The sequence below is a fragment of the Drosophila subobscura genome, chromosome A, assembly GCF_008121235.1.
Source record: "Drosophila subobscura isolate 14011-0131.10 chromosome A, UCBerk_Dsub_1.0, whole genome shotgun sequence".
NCBI lineage: Eukaryota > Metazoa > Arthropoda > Insecta > Diptera > Drosophilidae > Drosophila > Drosophila subobscura.
Genome location: NC_048530.1, coordinates 5,641,141 through 5,657,902, shown reverse-complemented (window position 1 = coordinate 5,657,902; position 16,762 = coordinate 5,641,141). Strand labels below are relative to the sequence as shown.

Here is a 16,762-nt window from a genome sequence, read left to right as displayed (position 1 = left end):
CCTTTTACTTTACCAAATATACCGTAAATATACCGGGGCTAATCACATTCCTCAATGTGCATATTCGATTTAATAAAACTAAACTCCGTTCGAAGATTTGTTGTTCAAAATGCAACCACGTCAATGCATTGTCGTGAATAGGCGCTCCGCCATAGCGCTGATCGTTATATTCGTGTTGAATGGGATCAAGAACAGCGAGACGGCCAGCGGTGGCAACCAAATGGATTTATCCGATGCAAAGGGCGATCACAAGGACAACAGCAACGCCAGCAACAATAATAACAATAATAATAACAATGACAACGAGGTATTTATGCCCGCGCTGGGCAATATGGTTTCAAAAGCATCCACCGACAACATAACCACCTACACCAGCAGTAGCAGCAGCAGCAGCAGCAGCAGCAGCAACAACAACAACAACAACATGCTGTGTCCATTCGATAGAGAGACGCCCTGCGACAGACTGCAGTTCCCCTGCATACGATGCAGCTACAATTACGGCTGCTACTACGGCCGCGAGTTGAACGTCACCTGCGAGGCCATCACCAATGTGCAGTGCCAGGGCGAGCGAACGTTTCAGCGTCAGATGAGCTGCCGCTACTGCTACCAGACGGAGCTCTGGCAGCAGAGCTGCTTGCAGCGTGCGAATTGCAATAAATTCTATCGCACCAATTGCACCGTCCACCAGGATGTGCTCTGCTTGGGCAATCGTTCGTTTACGCGCAATCTAAAGTGCAACTGGACGCAGGGCTATCGCTGGAGCACAGCGCTCCTCATAAGCCTCACACTGGGCGGCTTTGGGGCCGATCGCTTCTACTTGGGCCACTGGCAGGAGGGCATTGGCAAGCTGTTCAGCTTCGGTGGCCTCGGCGTTTGGACCATCATCGATGTTCTGCTCATCTCAATGCACTACCTGGGCCCAGCCGATGGCTCTCTCTATATTTAGGACGACTCTGTGATAGGCTTAAGGACTGTTAGCATAGAATATAAGAAGCACATTTATTGCTTAACAATACAACAATGCCACAAGACTATGCCTCTACTGTTGTCGCCCCAGACGGTGGCTCACAACTGGCAGCCACATCGTCATCGGTGTCATCGAATTTTGTGTGCTTGGCCAACATTTTGGAGACCTTCTCGCGGCCACGTTTCTGCTGTACGCGCACCTTTTTGGTGAGCTTTGCCTCGCGATCTTGCTCGATTTTGCGCCAGTACAGCGTCTCCGCCTGGCCATCGAGCACCTTTAGCTGCCGCTCGGCACAGCTCAGCTGGCGCACCAGCTCCTCGGCGGCTGTGGGCGTGGCCATGCGCAATGTGGCGGCCAGATCGCCCTCCTTAATGTCCACATACTTGATGTCCGTGTACTGGCGCATATCTGCCTTAAACTCCTTGATATTGGTGCACGGCTCGTGCAGTACACACTCGACAATCAGTCCCGGCTCGTACTTGAACAGCGGCGTGCGCTCCTGTGAGGGATCCTCGGTGCGAACGGCACTGCGACTGTCCTCGGTCTCACCGCCGCCGGCACCATAGAAATTCATGTTCATCTTATGCACCGCCTTGCGTCGCTTTGGCGGCACGGGCACGCTTGTCTCAGTCGCTCCAACGACATCATCGACATCGCTCAGCGGCTCACACTCCTCGCCGTTGTCAGCCTTGTTGTGCTGCTCCGCATGCTGTTGCCCGCCTGCTGCCGCCTGCATGGGAGTGCGCTTGCGGGGCTGATTGGGATCCAGCTGCTGCAGCTGCGACTCGCGCCACAACTTTGCCTTCGCCTCGCTGACCAGGCGACGCTGCAGATTCAGATATTTGTTGCGCAGACTGCACCAGCTGGCCTTGGGCAGCACCTTCAGCTCAATGGCCGTGGGATCAATGTTCGGCTTGTCTATGATTGCCTTCTTCTTGCGCTTGCGGCGACGCTTCTTTGCCTCGTCAGCGTCAGCATCGGCATTAGCCTCTCCCTTGCCATCGCCAGCTGCTTGATCATCATGGGAGGACGCCTCCTCCTGCTGCTCCGCCGCTGATGCGGTTGCCTGCTGGTCCTCCGATTCACTTGCTGTCTCTTCGGCCGTGGATGTGTCGCTGGGCTGCTGTTCCAGCTTGACGCGCTTAATATCATGGTGATGGCTCTCCTCCTTGGCTTCTCTCTTGCGACCCCGCTTCGTGCCGCCATCCTCCAGCGGTGCATCAACATTTTTCTCCTGCTGCTGCTGCTGCTGCTGCTGCTGTTGCTGTTGCTGGAATGAGCGAACGCTGGCCAAAACGGCTGGGTCTGTGTCGAGGGAGAGTACACCCTGAACCTGAGCAAAAGCTTTGACCGCCTTCTCCAGGGCCGTGCTGCGCTCGAACTCGATGAAGGCAAACTCCTTGATCTTCTTTGTGCCCGGATAGTGTGGCAGCGATACATAGGCCACAGGGCCGTACCGACTGAAGACCTCCTTCAGCCAATCGTGGCTGGCATTGGCCGGCAATGCCTCCACATAAAGCGTCTTGTCGTTGACGTCCCGCTGGTCGGGCAGCTTGGTCTTGCGGCGCACCTTCAGGCGGCTCTCATCCAACTCCAGCAGTTGGGAATTGTTCAGTGCCTTGGCTATCTGCATCACATCCTGGGCGAGGGGTTTCATTTTGTTGAACGTGAGGAAGATCTCCAGAGGAACGTCTGTGAAGAGTTTTTCGAATCAAAACTGGAATGCGGATTGGCTGTGGTGTGGCATCACTTACATGGATCCTGGTCCACATAGCGCCGCAGGAAGCGATCCTTAGTTAGATTTGCATCTCCGAAATAGAACTCCATTTGGCTGCGAATGGAATTATACAAATGTCGTTTACGTTTGCGGCCACTAGCGGCGGCGGCATCTCTTTTAGCCGGATCATTGGACTCTGCATCGGTTTCCTTGGCATCCATCGGTTCCATTTGATCGTTGGTGGCGGCTTTCTCTTGCTCCTGCCCCTCGCCCTTATCACTGGCTGTGGCGGCTTTGGCTGCCATTAAATGCAAATACAAATCAAATTTTGTATGCGAATTATTATTTTGCGTGTAGCCGGCTCTTGGCGTTGCCGTATCAGCGGGAAACTCAGTTGAGTTTGACACAGGTCTGGCAACTTAGCGCAGCTGTCAATTGTTTTGGCGGGCACAAACAAATGCCATAGCTGTGTGTGTGTTGTTGTGTTGTATGTGTTGTACAGTGCGGCACAACAAATATCAAACATAAATAGGATTTTAGTTAATCAAACCAATTAGCCTAACTCGCATGTAACTTAAGTGATAATTAGCTAATGTGTTGCGACTAAAAGTGAACTGTGCCTGAAATCGTAAAATACAGAATCGTTTCGCATTTGTCTGCGTTCGCGACGCGGTGCCAAGGCGAATGGCAAGCCAAGCGCAGAGAGCCAAAGAAGAAGCATCCAAAACCCAAACAAGCGTTTATTTTATGCATTGCCCGAAACGAAGAATACTTTAAGAGTGTTGCAAACATGTGCAGCTGAGCAGTAGAAATGGAATCAATAGTGTTACACTCGGATGTAGCTCGTCTGGTATTGGGTAAGTGTCGCTGCAGCTGCTGTTACAGCTTCTGCTTCGAGTTTCCCATTGAAAGAAAAAACACTTGTAATTATGTTGTTGCATTTCGTTCGGGGTTCGGTTTTCTCCAGGTTATCTGGTGAATCAGGATCTGAAAAGAGCCGCTCACACCCTGTGCCGCACATCGCCGCATTTGCGTCACGAATTCGTTGCCCTCAAGCAGGGCCTGCAGCCGCACAACTTCCTCAATGGCGGCCTGGAGGACATCATCTGCGAGCATGTCAAGATCACTGGATTGGGTAGGTGCACAGTCCGATCTGTTCTTCCCGCAGGCTAACAATCGTTTATGCTCCCCTTTAGTGGCGCACGCGGTGCAGAAGCTGCCACTGGAGCTGCGCCTGCAGTTGCAGCAGCTCAAGCTCTCCGAGCGCGTCGTTCAGCTGATGGGCATGGATCGCAGCAAGTCGGCAGCAGGAGCAGCAGCAGCCAGCACACCCAGCCAACGCAAGCGGCGACGAATGTAACTAGAGACCGACCCCGACCCCGGCCCCGGCCCCGTCCCCGGCTGCTGTTGCCTCAAATTTCAACTGGCAAACGTTTCATTTCAGACGCACACAATCGCCTGCAGCTTCGTCACCATCGCCCACATTAGGCAAGCGTCCACGCCTGCTGCCGCCCTACATATCCTGCAGCCACAACCGCGACAATTCGCACATAAGCAGCTTTCTGGCGTGCCAAGGAGACGACGACGATGAAGAGCAGGAGCAGGAGGAGGAGGAGGATGAGGAGCTGGAGGAGCTGGAGGGTGATAGCAGCACAGCAAGCGAGGATATGGAAGAGCAACGAATGCCGCTAGAGCCGTGCAACAATTCCACGCCACGTCAAAAGAAGGACGAACCGGAGCTGGAGCCCGAGCCCGATCCAGAGCCCGATCCTGAGCTGCAGCTAATGCTGACGCCGCAATCAATGCCCGTAAGTTGGGGCTAGCAATCTGTGGCCAACATTCAATGAAATCTTCTCCATTCCGTGCAGGAGCTAACATCGGCCATCATCAACAATCCCGATTTCCGTGAGACTTTGGTGAACAACATCAATGTGGCACTGCAAACGGTGACGGTGCACAATCCCACAGTCAGCTGTGACGCCATACTGGATGGCCTGGTGCGGAATATACTGGAGGCAACCGAGAAGGATCCCTCATTCGATCGCATCATCCAAGAGGTTGTGGCTGCCGATCAGCCACAAGCAGCCCAAGGCACAGAGAAGGCAGCACCAATCGAGGCAGTGGCAGTGGCAGCGGCAGTGGCAGAGGCAGAGTCAGCGACACAGGCACAGGCAGAGTTAGTGGCCAGAGAGATGCAGCCAGAACCGCCACAAACGCCGCTCATAATACGCACCGCAGTGGCGGCCAATGCCTGTGAGGACCCAAACTTTTCCATCTCCAAGCTGATTGTTTTCAACTCCAATGAGAGTGTCCAAAAGATGGTTGCCTCCTCCAACGTGAGCTTTGCCAGCGAGAATCTAAATCTAAACTTTGATCCGGCTGCCATGCTGACCGAGGCAGAGGCAGAGGCTGCCGCCGCGGGTCAAGTGTGCGTGGATGCCACAACCGGACAGCTGACCTTTCCCATGTTCTACTCGAACGGCGGCATGCTGTCGCATTTGCCGTTTCTGGTGAACAACGAGTGGGTGGCCCAGCATCTGGGTCCCGATGCGTTTGCCAATGCTGAGGATTCGCACATAGAAATATCCCTGCCCGAGCCAATCACATTTACGGCTGATCAGCTGCCGCCCAATGCGATAATCATCAACAGTGCCCAAAAGCAGCCGCCCAGTCAGCTAATCGAAGGATCAGCAGCGAGTGGGAGTGCCGTGCTGCTGCAGGATATAGAGGAGCAGCCAGAATCAACTGCAGCTGCACCACCGGCCGCAGTGGAAGAGGAGTCCAAGCAGGAGCCTCTGGCCATGCCACCCGCTTCGTTGGACTCCTCCCGCATGGCCATTGAACGGGCCACACCCTCCACATCGGGCATCATCAATGTGAAGGCCTACCGCAGTCTATCGACACCACGGAAGCGCACCTCACACGTTCGCACGCTGACATTCTCGCCCAAGGTGCAGCCACAGAACTCCGCCAACACACCGCTGTCCACGCGCCGACTTGGCAGGGCCAATGAGAAGCCCGTCATAAACAATGTGGAAATAATACCAGCGGGTTCCGCACTGGCGCCCGTTTCCATGTCTGACTTAAGTGCCAATGACACGGTGGGGCATGGCGTGCCGCCGCTCTTTGCGATGGAAGAGTGCAGCAATCAGACGGTGATCAAGGCCTCGTCGGCAAAGAAAATCAAACCAAAGGCAGGTGCAGGAGCAGCAGCAGCAGCAGCAGCGGAAGCACCAGCCATGGCCGCTGTAACGCCGAAGCGTAAGCAGAAGCGACAAGCGGCGGTGAATGCCTGCAAGAGGATAATTGCCCAGGCACCCGCACTGGAGGCGGAATCAGCGGCAAACGAAACGGAAGTCCACGAGGAGGATGCAGCAGTGGCAGCCAGCTGCCAGCAGGATGCAAATGATAGCGCCGAGGCCAGCAAGGAGAATCAGCAGCATCAGTCGACAGACGAGGCCGGTGCGGAAGAGTCGCAGGATCTGCTAGCTGCCTGGAATCGCCAGTTGATTGGCTCGAGCAGCGAACTGGAGAATCGTTTGCGCGAAATCAATGCCAAGCAGCAGGATGAGGCGCCAGCGGCCAGTGTCAAGCCGGCACGCAGTCGCCGCAAAGCGACGCCCACCACCAGAAAGAAGAAGCCAGAGACGCAGCCCAGGGGCAAGTCAAGCAAAGCGAAGAGGCAGCAGCAACCAGAAGGGGTCGGTGGCGTCAGCATTAAGCTGCCAACGCCCCAAAAGCCAAAGCCAAAAGCTAGGAAAAACAAGATGGAAGAGACAGAAGTGGCAGCAGAGACAGCAGAGACAGAGACAGGTCCGCCAGCAGCAGAAGTTCCTTTTATGCTTAACCCGGAGGCCGATGAAATAGCCGCCAATATGGCCATGCTGCTGGACACGCCGTTCAAGCAGCCGCCCTTGGGTTCGATGGGCAGCATGGCTAACATTCACGGTGGATCGTTGGGCGTGCCGCCAACGCCTGGGGGCATGGCCATCCTGCCGCTGGACACGCCCTATGGCAAGCTGCCGACCAGCTCGTTTCTGTTCGGCTCGGAAACAAAGAGCATTATGGACACGCCACAGCTGAGCGCCATAACGCCGGGTTTCCGCCTGACACCGTTTGGCCATGGCGCGGGCACGCCGCTGGGCAGTGCCGCCAAAACGGACTACTCATCGGGCAGCAGCTACTACCGGCCGGACGAGGCTGAGCACACGGATGCGAATGCGCAGTGCGCGATCCACCAGCGCGACGATTTGGAGGAAGCAAAGCAGCAAGCGGCAACAGTAGCCGAAGCAGCGGTCAAGGATGTCGTGCGGGAGGTGCTCGATCCGAATGATGCTGCTGTGAACAGCTTCGTGGAGCTGTGCGACATCGAGCCCACTGTGCTGCGTCGTGTGCGATCCTTTGGCAGCGATGCCGTGGATAGCATTGAGGCGGCCACCGCGATGTCCCTGGGAATGGAGACAGCCCCGCCGCCGCCGCATTATAAGCTGATGCCTGGCCTGCCCGAATCCGTGCTGGAGGAGGCCTGCAGCAGCTCCAGTTCCTCCAGCTCCTCGTCTTCGTCCAGCTCCAGTTCCAGCTCCTCCAGCAGCGCGACATCCTCCTCCTCCTCCTCCGCATCATCCGCAACGTCCGCATCGCAGGGTGGCCAGCAGCGGGCGAGAAACGGAGTTGCGGCAGACAGCCAGCAGGCGGCAGTGCGACTCAGTCTGGATAATTTGTCGAATATCAGCAGCACCGAGGATGAGGAGTGGCTGAAGGCGGCCACGATGAACGCCCCACCAACGCTGGCCATCGACAGTCAGCCGGGACAACTGGTGAGCCAGGATGGGGAGGTGCGTTATCCCATACGGAATTGGCTAACGCCCAGCAAGGCCCCACCAGCGCCTGTGGCAGTGAGTCCAACGCTGATGAATGCGCCACTGGGTGCCATCAAGCTGACACTGCCGCCACGCTCCGCCGAGAAGTTAACCCAGCGATTGCAGCTGCAACAACAGCAGTCGAAGCGGGAGCGGGAGCGGGAGCTGGAGCTGGCGCTGGAGCACCCTTCTTCGTCCTCGAAGATGAGCGATCAAATGCAACAGCTGCTGCTCGAGAAGCGGGAGCGTGTTGTGGCCAAGGTGAAGCAGCAGCAGCCGGCCGTCAAGTCAGCGCCAAAGAGAGCAAAAACCAAGAAGCTAACGGCCATGCGCGAGACGGCCCAGCAGGCCAATCCGCCTGTACAAAGTAAACCCAAAAATATGACAACAAAGAAGAAGGCAGCGGCAGCGGCAGCAGCAGCTCCTGCAGCACACGATCTCCCAACATCAACGGCCACACCCCAGCCCAAATCGATGCCTGAGCGTAATCTGGATCCGCTGCTGTACGCACTGAATCTCTCGGCGAAGAAGCAGGAGCCCTGGTCCTGCTCCTTCTCGGGTGCAGCAGCAGGCGGCGGCGCCGGCGGCGGCGGCCTGAAGATGCAAAAATTAAAGGTGAATGTGTCACGTAAAGTGCTGCAGATAGCCGCACAGCCTGCGCCACAGAAGCGCGGACGTCCCAAGAAGCCACAAAGAGCAGATCAAGCCAAGATCACAACGCGACGTTCCTCACGTTTGATAGACAATAAAAGTAAGTGGGGAAACGCAGAGAGAAAGGGGAAAATGGATCAAATATTTGAGTCAACTTTTGGTTTTCTTTTTCTTTCTCAAGCAGCACCCGCACCGGAGGATGTTGAGGCAAATGTCGAGCAAACGAAGACTAAAAAAACAAATGGCAAGGCGGGCAGCAAGAAGAAACAATTAATGGGAGCTAGAAAGCAGCCAGAGGGTAGAGCGGCGGCAATTCACACGCTGCCAATGGTGGCCGAGGCACAGACAACGCAGCCATCGCCAGAGTTGCAGCAGCAGCACAAGCAGCAGCAGGAGATGCAGCTGGAGATGGTCGCAGCCGAACAGGCGGACGAGGAGGAGGAGGAGCTCGACTACGAGCTGGATCTGTGCCTGAGCCAAAGCCGCGCGAAGCACACCTACAGCTTTGTCTACGCGGATGCGGGACCCAAGCGCAAAAGTCCAAAGTTGAGGCGTCGCTCGAACAGTTACTTCAAGAACTACCACATGCGCGTCATGATGGAGGACAATCAGATGCACACCCTGAGCATGGCCAGTCCCAAGATGTTTGCCATAAGCAGCCAAGCGGCAGCGATTAGCTCGATTCGGAATATACCCAAGAAGCGAATACGCCGCCTGACCAGCAGCAGCGGTACAGCCACAGCAACAGCCACAGCAACAGCAACAGCAGCCACAATCATAGCCAAGCCCATGGCGACATCCACGCCAGTGACGGATAAGCAACTGTCACGCAGTGACCCCACGCAGCAGCAGGATGAGAATGATCTAGAGGTGGCAGCCATGTAAGTGTAGCACACTCCCTCTCGCTGGAAACTTTACATTAATATTTGCCAACTCTCTCTCATGCAGCACCACAAGTGGCCACAATAGACTCTGCACAGAGCAGCAGCAGGAAAATCAAGTGAACGATGCCATGGAAATTGAAGACATCGAGTCGATACTCTCACATTTGCATGGCACTTGACTTGGCTTGCGTGGGTGCAGGTTGGCAGCGTGACAGCAGTAGCTCTATCCCTTTCCAGCACTTGTCTCTCTGCGCATGGTGAATAAGTTATTGATCCTCCCCACAGCGAGCAACGTCAACGTCCAAGTGAATTCACCTTGAAGAAGAAGTGAATTGGATTAAGAGAAGATTTTAGTTTCTTTCGCACTCTTCTTTTTTCTTTAGTTTTTTGTATTGAATTGATCCAAGCAATATGTGGACTTTGCATATAAATAGGGTACTACTATTACTACCATTATTATTCTACCTATAGACCTAGCTAGAGTGTAAGCACTGACGACGCGTTGACACCGTCGTTCGAAGTCGAATTGAAGTGTTTTTGTATAGTATTTATTTATCTATAGTTTGTAAGGTCTGAGGAGTGTTCACACCATGAATGGCAAAATATTTCATTTACGATATACGTGTATGCATATGTATTATATCTATTACATGTACCTATAGCAAGTTGATTTAATTCGTAAGCACAAAGAACAATTTAAACGTGTAGAGTTTTGTTTTTTTTTTTTTGGTTTTTATGAATATTATTAAGCCACACTCTTTCATCATTCGATGCCCTGCCCTGCCACAGGCAGTTGTGTCGAAAGATACTCATACAAAATATCCAAATGAAAATTGTCTCTTTTTTTAAGCGATACGTCCTTGTGCATTGAAAACAAATTAAAAAAATGGGAGTTAATATGGAAACGAACTCTGGCAAAGTTTGCTGAACTAGCGGGGGAATAACTTAAATATTTATTTAACAGAAAAATTCGTTTTAATTTGCAATTTTAACATTACTTTTGACTTTAGACGGGACATCTACTTCAATAATAAATACATTTTGTGTGTGGGTTTGTTTCGTGTCTATCCATGAGACTGTTCGAAGAGTGGGTTGGCGCCTTAAATATTAAAAAAAAATAAAATAAAAACAATATTTAAAAATATGCTTAATGGTTTTTTTTTACGAATTGAAGACAATCTTTAAAGTTTGTGTGTTCGAAAAGTGGGTTAGCGGCTTAAATACAAAAAAAAAAAAATATTTAAAAATATTTTTAATGGTGTTTTTTTTTTAACGAACTCCAGAAACAATTCTGAATTTACCTATTTTTTGTGTGATTCTCATTCTACAGTTGCTTAAATATTCACACAATCTGTGGATTTCAAAGTCAATCACAGTCTGGGAGTAGCCTCGTCAGTAGCGAGCGAGTTCCAGGCACAAAACAATCTTGAAAGCGCTGTCACAGCCATTTGTCTGAGGTCCCCTTAAATATTCATAAATCGGCGACTTTGATGGGCATTGCATGCCTGCCTGCCTGGCTGCCTGCCTGCATCATATTTATAATTGCAACAATTACGGCAGAGCCAGGACAGGTCGCAGCAGGCATAAGAATGCAATGGCCAGTGCCAATTTAGAAACAAAACTCAAGGCAAGCGGTTCATCATGGTGCGGCTGGTGCAGCTGGTGCTGCTGCTACTGACTGTTGGCTGCTACAGCCAGGAGCTGCTCAAGATAAGTGAGTGGCAAGCTGCTCAGACACACAAAACAAAAGTCTAACCCCGTTTCGTCGCTCGTCACACAGCGTTTTGGATAGAGCCGTTGCAGCGTGCAGAATTTGATGCGGATATGGTGGTGGTGCTCAAGGAGCTGGAGGGCTTGCGGCTTGACATTAAGGTTTCGGATGTATCCATGGCATTGACACGCTCCGAAGATGGCAAGGATATGCAACGCTGTAAGACCAAAAAGATTATGTGAACATTTTCTTACACAATTACTTTCCCCATTTACTTTGCTCTTCTTTGCTTGTTTCTCTTCTTTCTCGTATAGTTTGTGAGATCCTGGGCAGCGAGGGCAGCACCATTGTCATAGATCTCACGTACAGCCACTGGCCGGAGGGCTACAAGCTGCTGCGTGCCCAGGGCATTGCGTATGTGCGACTGGAGCGCATGCTGCGACCCTTTCTCGAGATGTTTGGCGCCTTCATGCGACAGAAGCGGGCCAATAATGTGGCAATGGTGTTCCAGAATGCACGCGACGCTGAAGAGGCCATGCAGCAGATGATTATTGGCTATCCCTTTCGCACGCTGATCCTCGATGCCAGTGCGAGCGACAATCCCAGGGGTGACTTTGTGCAGCGCATAAAAGCCCTGCGGCCCACGCCCAACTATGTGGCAATGTTTGCACGTGGTGCGGCCATGAATTCGCTCTTCGACAAGGTGAGTTCTGGCATTCAATGCACTTCCCCGGTGGGACTGATTCGTTTGCTCTCGATTGCATGGGCAGGCGCAAAAGGATGGCATATTTGAGCGACCCACCGAATGGCATTTCATTTTTCTGGACACACGCGATCGGGTCTTCAAGTACAAGCGCCAGGTGGAGCTGGCAAATCGTTTTACGCTGAATGCACGGGCCATTTGCAGATCGATGCCCATGCCGGATCTTTATTGCGGCAGTGGATTTACAGTAAGTTGTCTCTATCTCCATCCCTTTCTGTCGCTTGTCTCTCTGAGCGCGTGGTGAATGAGTTACAGCTGCTGGAGTTGTATTTCTCTCTCTCTCTCTCCCTTTCTTTACGTTGCATTTACAGTTGCAGCGGGCCATGCTGCTGAATGTGCTACGAAGTCTGATCAATGCGGCTCAGGTGAGTCCGGAAATGCCGCTGCCCATCTACGTGGAGTGCAATGGCACTTCCTCTGAGTCGACAGAGCTGGCCACAGCAGAGCCCGTTGCAGAGACCGAGGCAGCGCCCGGCTCCTGGCTGGATTGGGTGCACTGGAGCAACTTTCTGACCTTTGCAGCGGGCGTTGAACGGTATCCGGATGAATTGGAGGCGGGCCAGCCGACAGCAGTGGTCCTGCCGGCGCTCACCTTTGCGGTAAACATCTCCGCTGGCTATTACTCCAGCGAGCATGAGGCCAAGACAGATCTGGCCGTGTGGTCCACCCTGGGCGGCGGCACGCTGCGCCTGCTCAACGAGACGGTCAGTCCGGCGCGACGCTTCTTTCGCATTGGCACCGCCGAGAGCGTACCCTGGAGCTACCTGCGGCGCAACGAGCGAACCGGCGAGCTGCTGCGCGACCGCAAGGGCGAACCCATCTGGGAGGGCTACTGCATTGACTTTATGCACCGGCTGTCGCAGAAGCTTAACTTTGAGTACGAGATCGTGGCCCCCCAGACGGGGCACATGGGCGAGGTCAATGCGGACAATGAGTGGGACGGTGTGGTGGGGGATCTGGTGCGCGGCGAGACGGACATTGCCATTGCCGCCCTCAAGATGTACTCGGAGCGGGAGGAGGTCATCGATTTCCTGCCACCCTACTACGAGCAGACGGGCATTTCGATTGTGATCCGCAAGCCAGTGCGCAAGACGTCGCTGTTCAAGTTCATGACCGTCCTGCGGCTGGAGGTTTGGCTGAGCATTGTGGCCGCCCTCGTGGGCACGGCATTTATGATCTGGTTCATGGACAAGTACTCCCCGTATAGCTCGCGGAATAACCGCTCCGCCTATCCGTATGCCTGTCGTGAGTTTACGCTGAGGGAGAGCTTCTGGTTTGCCCTCACCTCGTTCACGCCGCAGGGCGGTGGCGAGGCGCCAAAGGCCATTTCAGGGCGCATGCTGGTGGCCGCTTACTGGCTGTTTGTGGTGCTCATGCTGGCCACGTTCACGGCCAATCTGGCGGCCTTCCTCACGGTGGAGCGCATGCAGACGCCGGTGCAATCGCTGGAGCAGCTTGCCCGCCAGTCGCGCATCAACTACACGGTCGTCATGGAATCGGATACGCATCAGTACTTTATCAACATGAAATTTGCGGAGGATACGCTGTACCGCATGTGGAAGGAGCTGGCGCTGAATGCCTCCAAGGACTTTAAGAAGTTTCGCATCTGGGACTATCCCATCAAGGAGCAGTACGGACACATTCTGCTGGCCATCAACAGCTCGGGGCCGGTGCAGGACGCTCGCCAGGGATTCGCCAAAGTGGATGCTCACGACAATGCCGACTATGCGTTCATCCACGATGCGGCGGAGATTAAGTACGAGATAACCAGAAACTGCAATCTGACGGAGGTGGGCGAGGTGTTTGCCGAACAGCCGTACGCGGTGGCGGTGCAGCAGGGCAGCCATCTGGGCGATGAGCTCAGCTATGCCATACTGGAGCTGCAGAAAGATCGATTCTTCGAGGAGCTGAAGACCAAGTACTGGAATCAATCGAATCTACGCAATTGTCCGCTCTCCGAGGACCAGGAGGGCATCACGCTGGAGAGTCTGGGCGGTGTGTTCATAGCCACGCTCTTTGGCCTGGTTCTGGCCATGATCACCCTCGGCCTGGAGGTGGTGTACTTTAAGAAGCGCCAGGAAACCTTGGAGGCCTCCATCACACAGGTGAAACCCATTGAGGCGGCAAATACTGATACCGGAACGGCTCCTCCTACGGCCGCCAGCCAGAAGAAGGGCGCCTGGCATATACCACTGGATAAGCTGAGATCGGCAAAGATATCGCCACCGCCTTCGTTCGAGGTGGCCACATTTCGGGGCAAAAAGGTGCCGTCGAAGGTAACGCTGGGCGATGGTAAGTTCAAGCCGCGCCATGGCCTGCAGTCCCGCCGCAATCTAGGAGCACTCGATGCACCAATGGGGTACATGGAATGAGGGATACACTTAGGCTATCCCATCGATCTATAATCAAAATCTCACACGTATTTACTCGTAATCGTACCCGTACTCGTCTATTTCAAATTCAACAGTTTTAAAATAAATACGCATAATCGATGGTAATTATTTTTTAGTAACAATCCTAGTATTTTGTTGTACCCACGTAACCTTTTTGGTTTTAACCTTATTTTGCAAACAATCCAATAAATGTAAGTCACACCAATTAGCCAATCTTGTGAAAAATTGATTGATGATTCTGATAAAATTATAGTTTTCGCGATGAGAATGCTACCTAGCTACTATAATTAAATAGAACATCAAAGTCGAGGAAACTGATTTAAGATATACGGTATATTTACAGTATATTTTGAAAATAATAGGGTATATTTCCCTGGGTCTGTCGGTATATCTTATCGATAAGTACGCGGTCACACTGACCCTCTGGCCCAACAGATTACGCGATTTATATTTTTTATTTAACTTTAACTGAAACTGGCCCTGGCACCCACAAATTCAATAGTCAGTCATGCACAAGGTGATAAGGCAAATGTCGCAGCTGCGGCTGCAAGCGGTGCCGAGCTCAACGTTGCTCAAGACGACTGCCTCCTCCACACCACCTGCCACTCACCACAGCCTGCACACGGCCGCCGGAGCTGGTGGAGCATTGTGTGCAAATTGGAACAAACACAATTTTGGGCCACGCAAATGGCTGGTGTATAACAAGACAGTGCATCCACCCCAGCAGCCGGAGGAGGAGCCACGCAAGGCGGTAAATAACAATTCGCACACCCGTTAAGCTCGTTAATCTCATGAAGAAATCATCCATTCCGCTTCTATAGTACGTGTGTCACATGCGCAACAATATCAAATATAGCCCGGACAAGATGTGGTACATAGCGGCCTTTGTGCGCGGCATGTCCGTCGACGAGGCCCTCAAGCAGCTCAACTTTGTGCTCAAGAAAGGAGCCACCGATGTGAAGGAGACCATACTGGAGGCCCAGGAGATGGCCGTGCAGCGACACAATGTGGAGTACAAAAGCAATCTGTGGATAGGTAAGATATCAATCCCCCCCAGCCATCCCTCCAACCACTGATTGGACTCAACTTTCTCCATGCAGCCGAATCCTTTGTGGGCAAGGGACGTGTCTTCAAGGGAATGCGACGACATGCGCGCGGTCGCTTTGGCCAGGTGGAGTACAAGCATTGCCACTACTTTGTGAGGCTGGAGGAGGGACAGCCGCCACAGCACTACTACCAAGAGCCACAGACACCCGAGCAGCAGTACGAGCATTGGCTGGAACAGATGCGCAGCCGAAAGGTTATCAATTCCCTGTAATGTAATGTACAACACGCGCCCCCCAATTTCGACTTCTTCCTCACCAGCATTTTTTTTTGTTTTTCAAATTTGTTTAATAAATATTAAAACGAAGTTATCGCTACTGGCTCCTCCTCTTCGTCTTGAAGAGCCGCGCTAATCAGCTGCTGCAAGGGCTCCTCATCGTCCGCCTTTACAGCCAAAGATTCAGCGACTTTCTTCAAAGCGGGTGCCTTGCGTTGACGCACCTCCTCGTCCACATCCTTCGCCAGGTGCAGGCAGGCCAGCTTTGACAGCTGGGAATGTTTGGTGCGGCCAGCATCGCGACGCCTCTTGCGTGTCTTTGAATTGGATTTGGGTTTCGCCTTCGTCTTTGCTTCCGTGTGATCACGCGCCAGATGCTTGGACAGATTCTGGGCACTGCTGAAGCAGCGTCCACAGTCGATGGCCTGACACTCAAAGCGCCTGCCGGAGTGCGCCGCCAGCCGATGTTGGCGTAAGTTACGCTCATACGAATAGGTGCGAGTGCAGCCCGCCTCGGTGCATGCAAACGCGCCGGCAGTGTCATTGTGCTTGGCCTCCATGTGCAGCTTGAGATCGCTGGGCTTGGCATAGCTGCTGTCGCAGTGCTCGCACTTGTTACGCTGTCGTCCGTGCAGCGTGTCGCGACAATGCTTCGTGTAGAGCGTCCACTTGTCGAACTGCCGGTCGCAGCCTGGGCAGGAGTAGAGCTTGCAGCTGCCCTGATGGCTCTCCCGCTGCCACTCCTGATAGAAGCCGCGACTGCACTTGCTGCAGCGATACGGATAGTCCTGGGTGTGCTCGCGAATCTCGTGCCGCTTCAGCTTCAACTTTTGCGAGAACTTTGCCGGGCAGTGTCCACATGGATACTCGCGGGGACTGTCGTGTGCCTCGCGCACATGCCGCTGCATGTTGCTGTCAGAGGTGAACATCTTGGTGCACTCCAGCACTGAGCACTTGACGTTCTTCTGTGCCGCATCCTCGGTTCGCTCGTGGGTGCTTCGAATGTGCCGCTTCAAGTGGGTAACAATTGAGTAGATCTTGTCACAGCCCTCAAACGAACAGGCATGCTTCTTCTGCAATAGTTATATAAACTGGGTAATTAATAATTCTATTCCCATTCATTGTTCTGACTTACTTTGCCCGTGTGGTGGAACTCATGCCGATCCAATTGGTCGAGACGCTTAAATGTGGCCCCGCATTTTGCAATGCTGCACGTGTACTTGGCCGTGCCAACACTATTGCGACGCTCCACCTTCTGCTTGAAGTCTTCCAGCACAGTATCCAGGTCACTGTCACTTGTTATATTCATGTCTGGTGGCATTTTGCCTTACCAAGTGCCAAAAATAACTTTAAAATATATTTTAAACAATTTTGTTGAGCCGAATCCAGTGTTTGGCAAGACCCAAATCAGCCCCCAGCTCAATAATCGATAGACATGCAGACTGCTCTAAACGATACATCGAGTGTGCCAAAAATGCATTATCGTTATCAGTGTA

The 16,762-nt window shown here is 53.0% G+C and overlaps 6 protein-coding genes across 7 annotated transcripts; 4 read left to right on the top strand and 2 right to left on the bottom strand.

Annotated features, from left to right (window-relative positions):
* The first annotated feature begins 47 nt into the window (after positions 1-47).
* Positions 48-1,034, top strand: LOC117901207 (TM2 domain-containing protein almondex). 2 transcript variants are annotated; one of them, XM_034811876.1, is made up of 2 exons: positions 48-384; positions 415-1,034. In XM_034811876.1, exons 1-2 carry the CDS (start codon positions 110-112, stop codon positions 944-946), a joined length of 807 nt encoding a protein of 268 aa, XP_034667767.1. In that variant the 5' UTR covers positions 48-109; the 3' UTR covers positions 947-1,034. The 2 variants fall into 2 exon arrangements, with proteins under 2 accessions (XP_034667767.1, XP_034667758.1); XM_034811867.1 differs by having other exon boundaries at positions 48-1,034.
* LOC117901135 (la-related protein 7) lies at positions 975-3,080 on the bottom strand. Its single transcript, XM_034811781.1, has 2 exons — positions 2,722-3,080; positions 975-2,659 (listed from the first exon to the last, which is right to left on the bottom strand). The coding sequence occupies exons 1-2, from the start codon at positions 2,987-2,989 to the stop codon at positions 1,032-1,034; spliced, it is 1,896 nt and encodes a 631-aa protein (XP_034667672.1). The 5' UTR covers positions 2,990-3,080; the 3' UTR covers positions 975-1,031.
* Positions 3,081-3,325: 245 nt separating this feature from the next.
* LOC117901234 (mucin-19) lies at positions 3,326-10,039 on the top strand. Its single transcript, XM_034811910.1, has 7 exons — positions 3,326-3,541; positions 3,652-3,819; positions 3,881-4,040; positions 4,129-4,492; positions 4,553-8,294; positions 8,379-9,075; positions 9,143-10,039. Exons 1-7 carry the CDS (start codon positions 3,496-3,498, stop codon positions 9,255-9,257), a joined length of 5,292 nt encoding a protein of 1,763 aa, XP_034667801.1. The 5' UTR covers positions 3,326-3,495; the 3' UTR covers positions 9,258-10,039.
* Positions 10,040-10,688: 649 nt separating this feature from the next.
* On the top strand, positions 10,689-14,050 carry LOC117902874. Its single transcript, XM_034814454.1, has 5 exons — positions 10,689-10,792; positions 10,859-11,008; positions 11,104-11,492; positions 11,560-11,739; positions 11,864-14,050. Exons 1-5 carry the CDS (start codon positions 10,720-10,722, stop codon positions 13,922-13,924), a joined length of 2,853 nt encoding a protein of 950 aa, XP_034670345.1. The 5' UTR covers positions 10,689-10,719; the 3' UTR covers positions 13,925-14,050.
* Positions 14,051-14,363: 313 nt separating this feature from the next.
* LOC117903316 (39S ribosomal protein L22, mitochondrial) lies at positions 14,364-15,356 on the top strand. Its single transcript, XM_034815253.1, has 3 exons — positions 14,364-14,696; positions 14,767-14,980; positions 15,046-15,356. Exons 1-3 carry the CDS (start codon positions 14,454-14,456, stop codon positions 15,261-15,263), a joined length of 675 nt encoding a protein of 224 aa, XP_034671144.1. The 5' UTR covers positions 14,364-14,453; the 3' UTR covers positions 15,264-15,356.
* LOC117903310 (zinc finger protein 765) lies at positions 15,321-16,665 on the bottom strand. Its single transcript, XM_034815244.1, has 2 exons — positions 16,402-16,665; positions 15,321-16,339 (listed from the first exon to the last, which is right to left on the bottom strand). Exons 1-2 carry the CDS (start codon positions 16,585-16,587, stop codon positions 15,347-15,349), a joined length of 1,179 nt encoding a protein of 392 aa, XP_034671135.1. The 5' UTR covers positions 16,588-16,665; the 3' UTR covers positions 15,321-15,346.
* Positions 16,666-16,762: the final 97 nt, after the last annotated feature.

Bases quoted from the DNA above. Each gene is read 5' to 3' on its own strand.
- LOC117902874 (XM_034814454.1), top strand. From the start codon at position 10,720: ATGGTGCGGCTGGTGCAGCTGGTGCTGCTGCTACTGACTGTTGGCTGC. The intron at 11,493-11,559 runs GTGAGTTCTGGC...TTGCATGGGCAG, and splicing joins TGAATTCGCTCTTCGACAAG to GCGCAAAAGGATGGCATATT. The intron at 11,740-11,863 runs GTAAGTTGTCTC...TTGCATTTACAG, and splicing joins ATTGCGGCAGTGGATTTACA to TTGCAGCGGGCCATGCTGCT.
- LOC117901207 (XM_034811867.1), top strand. From the start codon at position 110: ATGCAACCACGTCAATGCATTGTCGTGAATAGGCGCTCCGCCATAGCG.
- LOC117901135 (XM_034811781.1), bottom strand. From the start codon at position 2,989: ATGGCAGCCAAAGCCGCCACAGCCAGTGATAAGGGCGAGGGGCAGGAG. The intron at 2,660-2,721 runs GTAAGTGATGCC...AACTCTTCACAG, and splicing joins CTATGTGGACCAGGATCCAT to ACGTTCCTCTGGAGATCTTC.
- LOC117903310 (XM_034815244.1), bottom strand. From the start codon at position 16,587: ATGCCACCAGACATGAATATAACAAGTGACAGTGACCTGGATACTGTG. The intron at 16,340-16,401 runs GTAAGTCAGAAC...TAACTATTGCAG, and splicing joins AGTTCCACCACACGGGCAAA to AAGAAGCATGCCTGTTCGTT.
- LOC117903316 (XM_034815253.1), top strand. From the start codon at position 14,454: ATGCACAAGGTGATAAGGCAAATGTCGCAGCTGCGGCTGCAAGCGGTG. The intron at 14,697-14,766 runs GTAAATAACAAT...CCGCTTCTATAG, and splicing joins AGGAGGAGCCACGCAAGGCG to TACGTGTGTCACATGCGCAA. The intron at 14,981-15,045 runs GTAAGATATCAA...TTCTCCATGCAG, and splicing joins CAAAAGCAATCTGTGGATAG to CCGAATCCTTTGTGGGCAAG.
- LOC117901234 (XM_034811910.1), top strand. From the start codon at position 3,496: ATGGAATCAATAGTGTTACACTCGGATGTAGCTCGTCTGGTATTGG. The intron at 3,542-3,651 runs GTAAGTGTCGCT...GGTTTTCTCCAG, and splicing joins TGTAGCTCGTCTGGTATTGG to GTTATCTGGTGAATCAGGAT. The intron at 4,041-4,128 runs GTAACTAGAGAC...GTTTCATTTCAG, and splicing joins CAACGCAAGCGGCGACGAAT to ACGCACACAATCGCCTGCAG.